General features: G+C 46.0%; 1 protein-coding gene across 4 annotated transcripts in view; it reads left to right on the top strand.

Moving 5' to 3' along the window:
* TECR (trans-2,3-enoyl-CoA reductase) overlaps positions 1 to 12,891 on the top strand; it is a 286,254-nt gene that overhangs the window by 197,053 nt on the left and 76,310 nt on the right. For all 4 annotated transcript variants that reach the window (XM_086960913.1, XM_086960903.1, XM_086960922.1 and 1 more), the window contains 2 exons: positions 4,882 to 4,985; positions 5,624 to 5,739. In XM_086960913.1, the coding sequence (XP_086817039.1) occupies positions 4,882 to 4,985; positions 5,624 to 5,739 (220 nt within the window). The remainder of the gene's footprint in view (positions 1 to 4,881; positions 4,986 to 5,623; positions 5,740 to 12,891) is intronic.

Here is a 12,891-nt window from a genome sequence, read left to right as displayed (position 1 = left end):
GCAGTGTTAAGATCCTAGAGACCACCTCGGAGGATGTACACTGCATCCTACTGGAGTGGCCCAATGGCTCTAGACTTGCTCTGATTAATGTCTACTCCAGACCAGTGAGTATCACGGCAGAGTCTAAAACTATTGATGAGCTTTCCCTGTTTCTAACTAGGATCCCTCAGGGGGTTACCTTTGTGATAGGTGGTGACTTTAATTCCCATTTTGAGCCATTGCCCGATCTAATGGATGGGGTAATTTCGGAAGAGGATGACCATTGGAAAATACCTCCGGTGGTGGGCCATTCGCCGAAGTCTTGGGCGCCACTGGCTGTTCAAATCCGCTCGCTAACTTTGAACCATTCAATTAGGGCATGCAATGGCCGAGTAACCTCAGACACACCGGCTAGGTGTACTTACAACAAACCTGGCCAAGAGGCCCGTCTGGATTACATATTTGTAGAGACCTGTGCTTGGGATAAGGTCATGGACTTTATGGTGGAAGTTAGGGGTGAATGTGACCACAATGCCCTGATCTTAGATTTTCTCCTCCCTGGTTTTTCTAGAGATGGTCCCAGGGGTAGGTGTGGGTCAGGTAACCGGGCACTACTCTCAAGCAACATACTAAGAATCAGATGGGATAAAGCAGTAAACTGTCCAGGGCGAGTGGCTGAGATTTATGCCCATGTAGTCACGGCACTGGAAGCTGCTGGTGCCTTGACCTCTGAGAATACTTCCCCTTTATTATTTGCTACGCTCGGGGCTCTGTATCAGGAATTGACCACTAGTCTAGCTAGAATCCTAAATCCCTTAGGCAAAGGGAAAAAACCAGGTAAAAAAATCTACCTGGTTTAATCCAGCATGTAGAAAGGCGAAAAGAGAGCTCCTTTGTGCCCTGAAACATAATCATAGGGCACTGATCGAAGTAAAAAGGGCAGTATATAGGCAGCTAATTCATCATGCCAAAGCAGAATGGGAAGCGGATTACTGGGTCAATCTAGTAACGACCCTGGCAGCAAAAGATGCCTGGAATTTTTGGCAAATTGTAAATACTGGGTCCGCTGAACCTGTTGAGGCTGTGGCACCCAGTATTGCTGCCGAGGTGTGCGAAGAGCATTTTAGCACCTTATACCAGGTGGATACCCAATATAGTGAACTCCGCTGGAAGGCATCAGCCCCTACTATTCAGAGCGGAACAACAGGGCCTTAGTTTTCAGTGGGGGAGGTTGCGACTGCTATCCTCAATCTACCGTCAGGAAAAGCTCCGGGCTTAGATAAAGTGCCGGGTGATCTTCTAAAACATGAACCTGCGGTCTGGGCCCCCTATCTAACAGCCATTTTTAATGCTATATGGGAAGGCATGGAGGTACCTAGTACTTGGATGGGGGCAGAGATTATCCCTATCTTTAAGAAGGGTTTGTCCCTGCTGCCAGCCAATTACAAGCCAATTAGTCTTATTGACGTGCCCCAAAAAGTTTTTGCAAGGCTGATCCTTAATCGTCTTTTGGAATGGGCGGAGGAGCACTCCATTCTGAGTCCATATCAGGTTGGATTCAGAAAGAATGTCTCCACAATAGATCAGATTTTCCGCCTACATATGCTCTACTGGAAAACTGTCAAGATCGGGGTGGGTCACTCTATACAGTCTTTGTAGATCTACATGCGGCTTTTGACCTGGTCCCATGCCAGAAGCTGTGGACTGTATTAAGGGAGCTCGGCGTTCCACCCCCTCTCCTGGACATGCTAATCCGCCTGCATGTGGAGAACTATGCACAGGTCAGGTGTGGTAGCAATGGTTTGTTGTCAACTCAGTTCCACGTTGGCAGGGGGGTAAGGCAGGGTTGCGTTTTGGTGCCAACCCTGTTTTGCCTCTCAACGGGGTAATTGCACACCTGGAAGCGGACAGTGACGCCCCTAAGCTTGCAGGGTCTCGGATCGCCGCGATTATGTTCGCGGATGATACTCTTTTACTTTCTAAGACACCGATTGGTATCCAGCGAGTCTGGGATGGGTTTGTCTCTTTCTGTCTGGAGCGGGGTTTGGAAATTAACTCCTTAAAAACTCAATTCATGATTTTTAATCCCCCCGTGACATCTCGCCCAAACCCTGTTATAGATGGAGTCCGGCTAGAAAGGGTACACACGTTTGAATATCTGGGGCTTATCCTCAATGAATCATTTACCTGGGTCCAGCACCAGCTAAAATCACAACTTAAGATGACCCAGTTAGCCGGGGGAATTCTGAAGCTCTTGAGCAAATCATCGGTTAAGCCGATATGCCCACCACTTGAAATTTACAAACTGCGGGCACGTGGGGCAGTGACCTACGGGGCTGAGCTGTGGGGCTACAAGAGTGGTCCAGCGATTGCTGTAGCTGAGAATAGATTTATAAGACAGTTGGTAGCCCTGCCCCCGAGCACCCCATTAGTACCGCTACGACTCGATCTTGGCCTCAGACCAATTGGAGAAGATCTGGCCCTCAGACCCTTAACCTTCTGGAGGAGACTCTCGGTCTCCCCAGAGTTGAATGTTTATAGGCAAGAATAAACTGAAGTCTTGGGGCTGCCTAATGTGGGTAAACTTCCTTCGTTTAAATATGTCCGAGAGGAACTTGCTTCAATGTGGTCAAACCCGGAGCATTCTTGCGCAGGAATTTCGCGGCAACAGCTGGTCCACTTGTTACGGGACAATAAAAGGGCTCTTTTGGTGTCCAGCTCTCAATCGGGAACTCTAACAGCCAAGTTTTTATTGACAAAGGACTCGTATTATTTCGAGCGAGTTCTGGATGATGTTAGCCCCACTGTCTCAAGGAAGCTCTATCTTCAATGGTGGCACGGATCTCCCCCCATCAGATCATTTACGACTAAGTGGTGCCCAGCATCTCCCAAGAACTGTCCTGGGTGCACCGCAGACGTGGAAAATGAGGCGCACATTGTCTTCTTTTGCCCAGCCTATCTGAACCCGAGACGGAGATGGATAATCCCGATATGCAAAAATATGGGAATAATCCACTGTTCTAATGCATTTAGAATTTTAAAGTCCGACCTCTCACCTGTTCGGGTCTTCGCTGTTACTAAATTCTTAGCAGCAATGTGGAATATCCGAAAGCCACTGGTGCTCAATTCTCAAGCCGGGACAAAGAGGGCATAACTTTAGAACTGTCTTGGGGCTGCCCCCTTAACTCCAGAAGGGCATGTGGGTCTAATTGATGTGTATGAGAATTAGTTATTACTATGGGCTGGTTTTATTATCCACTCTTTTAACTCTTTTAATCTTGTATGTATTGTTTTAATGTTTTATTGCTGTTCTTTTATGACCTACTATGTCGAAATAAAGAAGGGTTAAGGAATGGCAGTGAGACTTTGAAATCATGTTACAGTTAGATAGACAATAGATACCAGTGTGTCACTGAGAATAATGCTTATAGTGCACCAGGGCAGGATCGTGCTTCTTTAATTTTCAAGGGTGGTGCGGAGGTTGATTGTGTTGGACATAGCCCTGTCTTACCCCAATAAGACAACAGGGCTGTCAATTATTGTTACCTAGATTGTGTTTGGTGTGGTGCGTGCAGCTCTTTTGGTAGAGATTTCTGTCATGGCCACTTGGCCTATGTGTGGTGTCTATATGAAACTGATGTTGCGTGGCGAACCTGGGCTGAGTTTGTAGGTTCTTTAAGGTCATGCCTTGTCAGTAAGCAGGATGTGTTTGATCCTAGAGCCAGTGCTTAATTTGAGCAGGTGCTTGCAGGTGCTCAGCACCGGCACCTAATCCTCAGCACCGGTGCTTATAGCACCAGTTAAGGACACACTCATTTGGAAGGCAGCCTGATTTTCCATAGAATCACAGGATGTTGAGCCACGCTGAGACTCGAACCCGGTACCCCAGCTCCGAAAACGGCAGCTCTAGCCATCAGGCCAATTCCTCTCCAGAATAATAAGTGCTGGGGCTCTAGTTCGGAGGCTGTTTACATCAGCACATTTCTCCTGTTAGCGCTGCCTCCTGAGGAGAGCCCCGGCACTTTTATTTTGACAAATTAGCCACTGCCTAGAGCTGCACGGCCCCTGTAAAGTCATACTGCATGATGCACCAAGCATGGATACTGTTTGAGCATGGTGCTTTTGGAAATGGTGCTGTGCAGAATAGTACGGATTGATTGCTGGTATTTGACTTTTCAGATTGCTGATGAGCTAGGTTGTACACTTGGATGCTAGGCGTTTTCCCCCTCCTGTGCTGGAAAATGCCATTTTAGTGGCACCATGACGAGCTCAGCTCGTCATCAGCACACGACACCCGTGGGTGATGACGAGCTGAGCTCGTCATCAGCATCGAAGGGGTTAATGCAGTGTCCCTGTGGAAGCAATACTGTGTGGGTCACCAAGGCTAAGAAGATGGTTTCTGAGAGGTCCGCCACTGGTGTGAAGTTCTATTTTGTTACTGCCAGGTGTTGTGGTGTCCCTGCAGGAGCGGTGTTTGGTGCATCACATGGGCTGGATTGTTGGATTTCGTAATAACTGAGTACTGTTTGCTCGATTCTGTTTGCACTCATTGCTGCAGTTCCTTTGGAGAATGACACAAGGGCTGGACTGTTGGAGTTGAGGAGGTTTTGGGATGTTAGTATTTGTGATTGTGTTTGTGCAAGGTGCTCCGCTGCTCTGTGGAGTGATGGTTTATGGGGACCAGGGCTGTTTAGGTTTGCGCAAGTTGCTATGTTACCCTTGTGAGGTTGGATGCTAGGGCTGTATTATTGGTTTTGGGGAGGATTGCTGGCACTTGTCTGGATTGTGTTTGCGTGAGGCACTGCAGTACCAAAGTGGAAGCGACACTGGGTGAGATACCAGGGCTGAAATGTTGGCTTTGGTAATGTTCACTTATTCTGATTAGCTGGATTGTGTTTCCAGAGGGAAGATCGTTGAAGGATGAGGACATTCTGCAGAACCTGCCTGTGGGGACCACCGCTACCCTATACTTCAGAGACCTAGGGGCGCAGATTAGCTGGGTGACGGTAAGCTCTTGGACTCCTAATGTAACCCCTTATCTCCACTTCTTTTATATTGCACGGTCTTCCATCTTTCAAGACATTGCCCCAACACTCCTTTAAGAAGCCCTTTCTCTTCTCTCTCTGTAGATTATCGTTACTTAACACAGCGTTCAGTTTCTCTTCCTTACCTTTCCCTGGCAGGAAGAATAATTATACTTCCTCCACTTTATTTATGTACTCTCAAGGGGCACACTTTTGAAACAGTACGTGACTAATGATTGCCCTTATCCTCTCTTAAGAAGACACTCTCAGTGACTCATAGAGCATACTCACTTGGTGTCTCTTTTTGTAGCTGTGCAGAATCTTTTGTCAAAAGGACTCTCTCCCTTGCTCACTCTTTCTTCAGAGCCGGCTACGAACTCTCACCCTTTTTGCCGATTTTAAACTGAGAACGCTTAGTTTGCTCAGTTCTGCATTATTTTTCTGCATGTTTTCTGCTACCTTTCTCTCTCTCTGACTCCCTGCATGTTTTCACAGTCAGCATTTCCCTGCGTTCTCTCATACATGCTCTTTTTTTTATTTTGTACTCCCTCCCTCTACCTTGTACACTCTGTTGGTTTTTCTGATTCCTTACTCTGTGTGCACTCTTTCTCTCTCTCTAGGTTTTTCTGACTGAGTATGCTGGTCCCTTGCTCATCTATTTACTTTTCTACTTCCGAGTTCCATTTATCTATGGCCCAAAGTACGACTTCATATCAAGCCAACATTCGGTGGTCCAGTAAGTATTTTGATAGCGGGGAGGCAGAGGATATGGTGGGAGATACTGATGGTACCATAGTTGACTGGTAATCAATGTGTGTGAGTTTGTAATAGAAGATGTGTCATAATCCCTGCAGTTGAATCCACTCTTGTGAAGCAGCATCACATAGCTAACCTCCTCAATTATTTTCAGCTGTAGCCTCATATGACTCCTTAGCAGGGCAAATGTGTTCCAGTACTTCTCCCTGGGTAGAAAAATACACTAGATCAGGCTTTGTATTCCAGGTCATATTCGAAGACTGTGTGTCCTAAAAGAAGTACTACAGTGATTGGCAAAATCCAAATCTTTGTCAGCCAAAATTTACCATATGCCTAAACCCCTGATTTCCTGGTAATTCTGCTAGGGTAAAACGTATTCTGAACATTAGCAAGTCATATTGTTGTCCCAGTAAGGTTTAGTGAGCTCCTCACTTAAACAGAGGTGCCATAACTTGAGTCAATTCAATTCAATTCAATTATACTTTATTCGGATTTCAACAAATCCATAAAAGCGACACATTTAAAAGTACATTTAAAATAATTACAAAAAACTTTCACAAGTAGTTAAAGACCGCAAAAAAGAGCATACAAGCGTAAATGTAAACAATCAGTGTAATCCAATTACTAAAGTGCAGTCCAATTTACTAAAGGGCAAAGGCATTGGGAACTGTGCAGCGCATAAACATTTCAGGGAGATTCCATCGATTTGCGTGTAGAAGAAATAACTTTCAGAAATGAACTTACACGGAAGATCAATTCATCGTTTTCTAGTTTTAAAAGCATAGAGTAGGATTGAGTCAGGGAAACTGGTCTGTGTTTTTTAAAATATGGGGCTAAAAACCATTTAATGTATTTCATATAAAATTTACAGTTAAAAAAGAAATGTAAGTCATTTTGTCTGCTAAATCCATCGCAGGGACAGGGGCATGGCGTGTTTCCAGAATTCATCATACTATGGCCCATAGGAAAGCAGAGTGAGTATTTTATAGTCCCAGCTCTCAAGCGATATAATAACGATCTTTCCCAATTAGTCAATGGAAGTCTTAGGTATAAAGGAATTTGTTGTGGAGATGAGTCATTGTTTACGTTATTCACATATGACTTGACAGTTTGTTTTTGCAATTCTTCCTCCAACCTCTTTCCCTATAAAGGGCGTAGAGTTCAAATTGTACATCCTTTTTATCCGTACTCTTGATCTGAGAGGGGTCGTTAAAAAGATGGATTTTGCCTATGCTGTTTAGGCTTTCCTGTGTCGCCCGAAGCCACGGGATACTCATACCTTTATCGCAAGCTAAACACTCCGTCACAATTTCCTGAGTTAAGGTAGCGCGATCATTGGCCCAAATGGCCAGCCAGAATAATGCAGGCCGTGTGGCGATAAAATCAGTTATATAGGGCAAGTTGAGTTCAGCATGGCAGATGTACCCGGATGAGGAGATTGGGGCTCCAAGTAGTTTCCTGCATAACCGGTTCTCTTCTGTCTGCAGGCTGGGTGTTTTCACTATCCCCCAAATCTCAGCGCCATAGGTTGCTACCGGGGCACATTGCAGTCTGTATATCTTCACAATTGCATTAGTTGTTTCAGTCCTCTTTGGCCGTGGAAGGGAAAGGATTGAGTTTATGGCCTTTGAGAACTTGCCTGTGGCGTGGGCGAGATGCCCACTCCACAGGCCGTTCGCAGCAAAGACCATACCTAAATAAGGAAATGATTTTGTAGAGTACAACTTATCTTGTCCTATAGAAATGGAATTGAGATGTTTGGCCCCTGGCCCGCAGGCCATAATAAACGATTTTTTAAAATTCACTTTCAGATCCAAATTCCCCATAAAGTGTGCAAAATTCTTGACCACAGCACGTAGGGCGTTTGGTGTTAGGCCCATAATCTCCGCATCATCGGCGTACAGAAGTGCGGGTAACAATCTCCCTTGGATTCTCGGGGCGTCAGTGGTCGTTTTTTTCAGAGAATCGCTCAGTCCGTTTATATAAATGATGAACAGCAGGGGTGCTAAAACGCACCCCTGTCGGACGCCTCTTTCAACCTTGATTGCCCCCGAGATCTCACCCTCCATGCCAATCCGTACCTGTGCTTTAGTGTCTGCATGTAGATAAGCCAGGAAATGCACCAAAGGTTCGTCAAGGCCATAGGAGAGGAGGGTCGCCCACAGTTTTGACCTGTTCACTAAGTCGAATGCGGACGACAAATCCATAAATGCTAGGTAAATAGGTGAAGCCCTAACTATGGTGTATTTGCCAATTATGAGGTTGAGGTTCAGGCATTGTTCAGTTGTCCCAACCTTGCTTCTGAAGCCCATTTGGCATCTGTCCATCACCCCTGCTTCTTCGGCCCAGTCATTCACTCTGTTATACAACACCCGGCCCAAAATTTTCAAGGTGTTGTCTAAGAGCGAAATGGGCCTGTAATTTGCAGGGTAAGATCTTTCACCTTTTTTGTAGATGGGGACTATTATGCTTGTTGACCAGGTGTCAGGAATAGGGACCAACGGCAAACAATTGAAAACATTAGCCAGAATGGGTCCCCAAAATTCCGGCTTGTGTTTAATTAGGTCGATTGGGAAGGCATCCGGCCCAGGCGCCTTGTTCCCGAGGCTTTGATTAATAGCCAAGATGACCTCCCCCTGGGTTATGTCTAGTGAATTCAGTTTGCCAGGGCTATAATCATCTGTAGAAGCAACAGGGTTGGCGTATATTTCGGAGAAGTGTTGTTCCCATTGCTGGCTTGAAATGGTACAGCTAATTGGTGATAACTGCTTTCCCATGTCCCGCATCTTCCTTACAGCAGGCCAAAAGGTTGCGCTATTTCCCACAGCAGCCGAAACAGTTAATTCCTTCCAATGTTCTTCCACCATAGCAGCCTTCCTTATCCCTATAGTTGTTTTGTAGGTTTGTCTAGCGGTCCGTACATCTGTTTGACTCCTGGGTTTGGAATTTAGAGCCCTACGGAGACCTAGGTTCATCATTGTGTTTTTTGTTGGGGACAGTTAGGAGAGTCTTTATAACATTACAGAGATTTACAAAGTCTTTGACTATCCTTTGGTGATTCCCATCGGTAAGTGAACACGAATCAACTAGTGGTTGGTGGTTACTTATAATTGTGTTCATAATGCAACCACTGTCCACCCCTTTCCATTTCAGCCTTAAGTTGTTAGTTGAAGGCATAATATCCCTAGCTCCCAGAGTGCGAGCAGGTGCTTGGGACGATCCTAGTCTTAAGGTGACTTCCAATGCATTATGGTCTCCAAAGGCTGTTTCTAGGACTCTTGCCTGGGTGACTCTGTCTAATAGTTCTACAGACATAAAAATATAGTCCACCGTGCTAGAAAAGTCTCTGCCTCTAAAGGTTGGAATATATACAGATTCACTAGTTTTACATGTGTCCATAATATCCAATAGGGTATGCGCATTTATGAAACTTTCTAGTTCCTTTCCACGTTTAGTGGCCCTGTCTGATTGAGTAACACCTTCTTTAGTTTTGGCCAGTTTTGCATTAAAATCCCCAGCTAGGATAATCCTATTGTTCGCACAGTTGTTAGGGGATTCAGTTATTTTCGCTAGGTTCCCGAATAGTTCTATGTAATTCCTGTTGGGAATCGAATGGAAATCATTATTATAGAAGTTAATCAGGTATAACGGGGACCTGCGTGTGAACTCAATTATTTGAATGTTTGGGCTTTTGGTTGGTATTAATTTGATAGCCCCCCCTAAAGTTATCCTGAATCCAATCAAGAGACCTCCCATAGGGCGTCCAAAAACTGGCTTCTGTGCGTTAATGCTGTGACATTCGAAGCGTTCTATAGCTATTTCAGAGGTAGCCCATGTCTCTTGTAACATTATTATGTCTTTATCGGATATAAATTTTAACCATTCCAGGTCCGACACCCGCTGTTGGAGTCCGGCAACGTTCCAGCTAATGATCCTTAGTTCGTTGTTAGATTGTTTATGTGGGTATGGTTTCCCGTGGATCATATGGATATCAGAGGCTTTTTGGGGGCTGCGGGGATCTCGGGGTTCGAATGTTACGGGCCCATTAGTATTACCACCTGCTTGCTCTTCTCTTATCGGTGACATCCTCAGAGTAATTTGAGCTAAGTGTGTACTGGGGATCTCCTTATCATGCACCTCTTTGATTTTTATGATCTCAATGGGGCAGCCCTGTTTGGTTCCCTCCAGTTCAGTGTTCAGCGGCCAGGATGGTGATAGGAGTCAGTCAACCATCTCTAGGCTGCTGAATCTATTGAAAACTGGAATTCCTCAGTAGGCATCCCTACTTGTTATATTTCTCTGAGGGTATCTGTGGTTATCTCGCCCCCACTCACCCCAGTTGTTCCCCACGTCTCTTTGCCCCACCCGACACCAGCCTCCATCAAAGGCCTGGTCGTGGTGGTCAAACCTACCATGATTCCTAGATGGATAGAAAAAAGAGAGGTGCCTTGTCTCTATACCTTCGCTATACCCCTCACTTCTCCAGGAACAGATGTGTTCTACCGTGCGTGGGTCCTCGAAATTAATAATCACACAATCGCCATGTGTTTTCTTTGTCTCGTGGCCCACCCACGGTACTCTCCTGACTGTTAGAATTTTACTCCTGCAGTATGGGGGTAGAGGTCTGTTGTTTAGCCAATAGCTGACTTTATTTAATAAAGACCAAGTGGGTTCGTCAGTGTTGTCTAGTATCTCGGGAACTCCCGTCATCACCACTACATATGGGCTTGATCCAGGGGGCAGGTTAGCGGAAAATCTTTCTTGATTTCCTTTGTTCCTGTCCTTGTGGTTGTTGGTACTTCCCCCCTTTGGTTGTGACAGGTTAGATTGTTTCCCTTGCGGGTTTGTGTTTATAATGGGTGGGGTTGGTTTTTTCGCGACACCCTTAGAGGGTGGAGTTAGTTTGGGTGTGTTGTTAGAAGCTGCAACGGGTTTTTTCACGGGTTGGCCCAGGGGTTGTTGAATGTGCGGTTTGGCTGACACTAGAGTGGATGTTCTTTTTGTGAGTGGAGTTTTGACTAGGGTGCTTAGTTCATTTAGTTGTTTTTCTATGTTCCCTAGTCTCTTATCTATGGTTGCTAGATGTGCACTTATAAGTTCCCCGACCTTCGTTATAAGTTGGTTGGTCGAGGGGCAGTCTTTACATAATGACTCCATAATGGACGAGACCCCTTTATGATCCAGCCCTGTACTAGATTTCTTATTGCCCTTTTTTGAATTGTTAGATGGGCATTTCCCCTGCTTTCTCTGAGGTAGAGGATTCCCCTTAGGTATAGATGTATTTGAGCCTTGGGGCTGTTTCTGTATGGCTCCCTCCCTTAAGCCTCGCAATGCTCTTGAATTAGGAGTTGAGTCCTCCAAAGTGTGTGTAATGACCGATTCTGGGGGAGGGGATGGATTAGTGGCCTTCAAGTCAGAATCTATAATCAGGATCGGGTCAGTGGCAAGAGCATGTGTGGTGTCTGTTATCGGGATAAAGGGTAACTGGGACTCCATGATAGGCGTTGTGGCCAGGTTCTCAGCAAAACTCGCAGCTGGGATCGAGTTGGTGACAAAATCTAATTGTGTGTTGAAATTATTGGTTACATCTAGGTTTGGGGATTTTTCCAAACTCCGTAGTGATTCTGATAGTAGCTGTGTTGCTGATAAGTCCACAGTGTTAGGCATGGTGTGGATCTCTGCTCTGACTCTAACTACGGGGATGCCGTCAGCAGGGTTATCCTTGTTTGGGGTGTTAACTGAAGCGAGGAGTCCCAAAGAAGAACGTTTGGCTTGAGCCAATTCCAAGGAGACTCTGCGCTCCAAGAGTGATATTCCATGGTCAATTGCTTCATTGGCCCTGGAGATGAAATTGTCGATTGGGCCAGTGACCTTCCCTGCTCCTGCAGCAGTCTTGCTGCGACTGCCCCTTGTGGACATGGCAGTATGTATGAGGAATAGTCGCCTAGTAGAGGCGAGGCGTAAATGAGTGAGGTGTCTGTAAAGATCTTACTTGGAATTTTCGGATAGCGTGGGGATAAGTGGGGTGGCCCGTCCCGTCCTCCGTCGTCCTCGGACTGCCTCAGACGGCCCGCCCTTTGCCCGGGCTTAGCCCGGCGCTCCCGCGACGCGGGTGGGGCTGGGCAGTTTTATGCGCCAGCAGGCGCGCTCTCTGGTCCCGCCTTACTTCCTGGTCACGGGACAGCTGGGAAGGGTAGTTCTTTCCCTCTCGGTCCCCCCCTCTCGGCGGCTGTTCCAGGAACAAGGACAGCGGCGGAGGGAGACCGGCGCGGTACACCCGCAGGGGCTCCGCCTCCAGCAGCACCACGCTAGGCAGCCTGTAAAGTTTTCTGGTGAGTCTGCTAATCCTTCGTGACAGTTTCCCCTTGAGTCATTCATGTATTGGATTGTTTTTATTGTATTCAGGAAGTCTGCTGTGAAACACCATACATACTCATGAATAGTGGTTTGCGTCTGATTCTTGTACCAACCTACAAATGTTAGTCTTATGGGAGCTGTAGACCTCTCACTACCATATTGAACAGTGAAAAGCAAAAGCCCTTATTGGTGGTATGGGTTGTATTCCTTATGGAAATGTTAAGCTTTATTATGTGCATATGTATTATGACTGTCTCAGTTTCTTCTATTCATCGCTAAGTACATGTTCAAGTGAACATCAGTTCTATGGTACCCCCTTGCCTAAAACGTCTGTTGGCCGCATTTGATTTTAAGCATGAAAATGTATAGGCATTCACAGAAAAACAATTTAATTGTATAGAACAATCAACCCTCTCCATACAAAATGTGTGGAATTGTCTCCACCTTACAAGCAGTCCCAGACACCTATGCCAGAGCTGCGTGCAGTTAGACCAGTGTTGCCAGCAGGGGCCTTTTAGGACGCTTCAGCTATGGACCTTTGTTCAATTTGCTCCTTGTTTGCACATAATTGGACAGATTTGAAGGACGCTTTTGTCCGTTTGACAGCAAAGCGCTGCTCTGTAGAATAGGTGACTGACTTGTTTGTTAGGCTTAGATCCAGTCTCCAGTGTACCTGAAGCCATTCAGAAACATACAACTTCTTTGTAGTACGTCATCACGGGGTGATCAGCACATGCGGTGTTGAAGCAGTGCAGTCACCATCAATATGTATCTA

Source organism: Lissotriton vulgaris, chromosome 1_1 (genome assembly GCF_964263255.1).
Source record: "Lissotriton vulgaris chromosome 1_1, aLisVul1.2, whole genome shotgun sequence".
In the NCBI taxonomy this organism is placed as follows: Eukaryota; Metazoa; Chordata; class Amphibia; order Caudata; family Salamandridae; genus Lissotriton; species Lissotriton vulgaris.
Note: the sequence above shows the minus strand (reverse complement) of the source record. Positions and strands in the feature narration are given on the sequence as shown.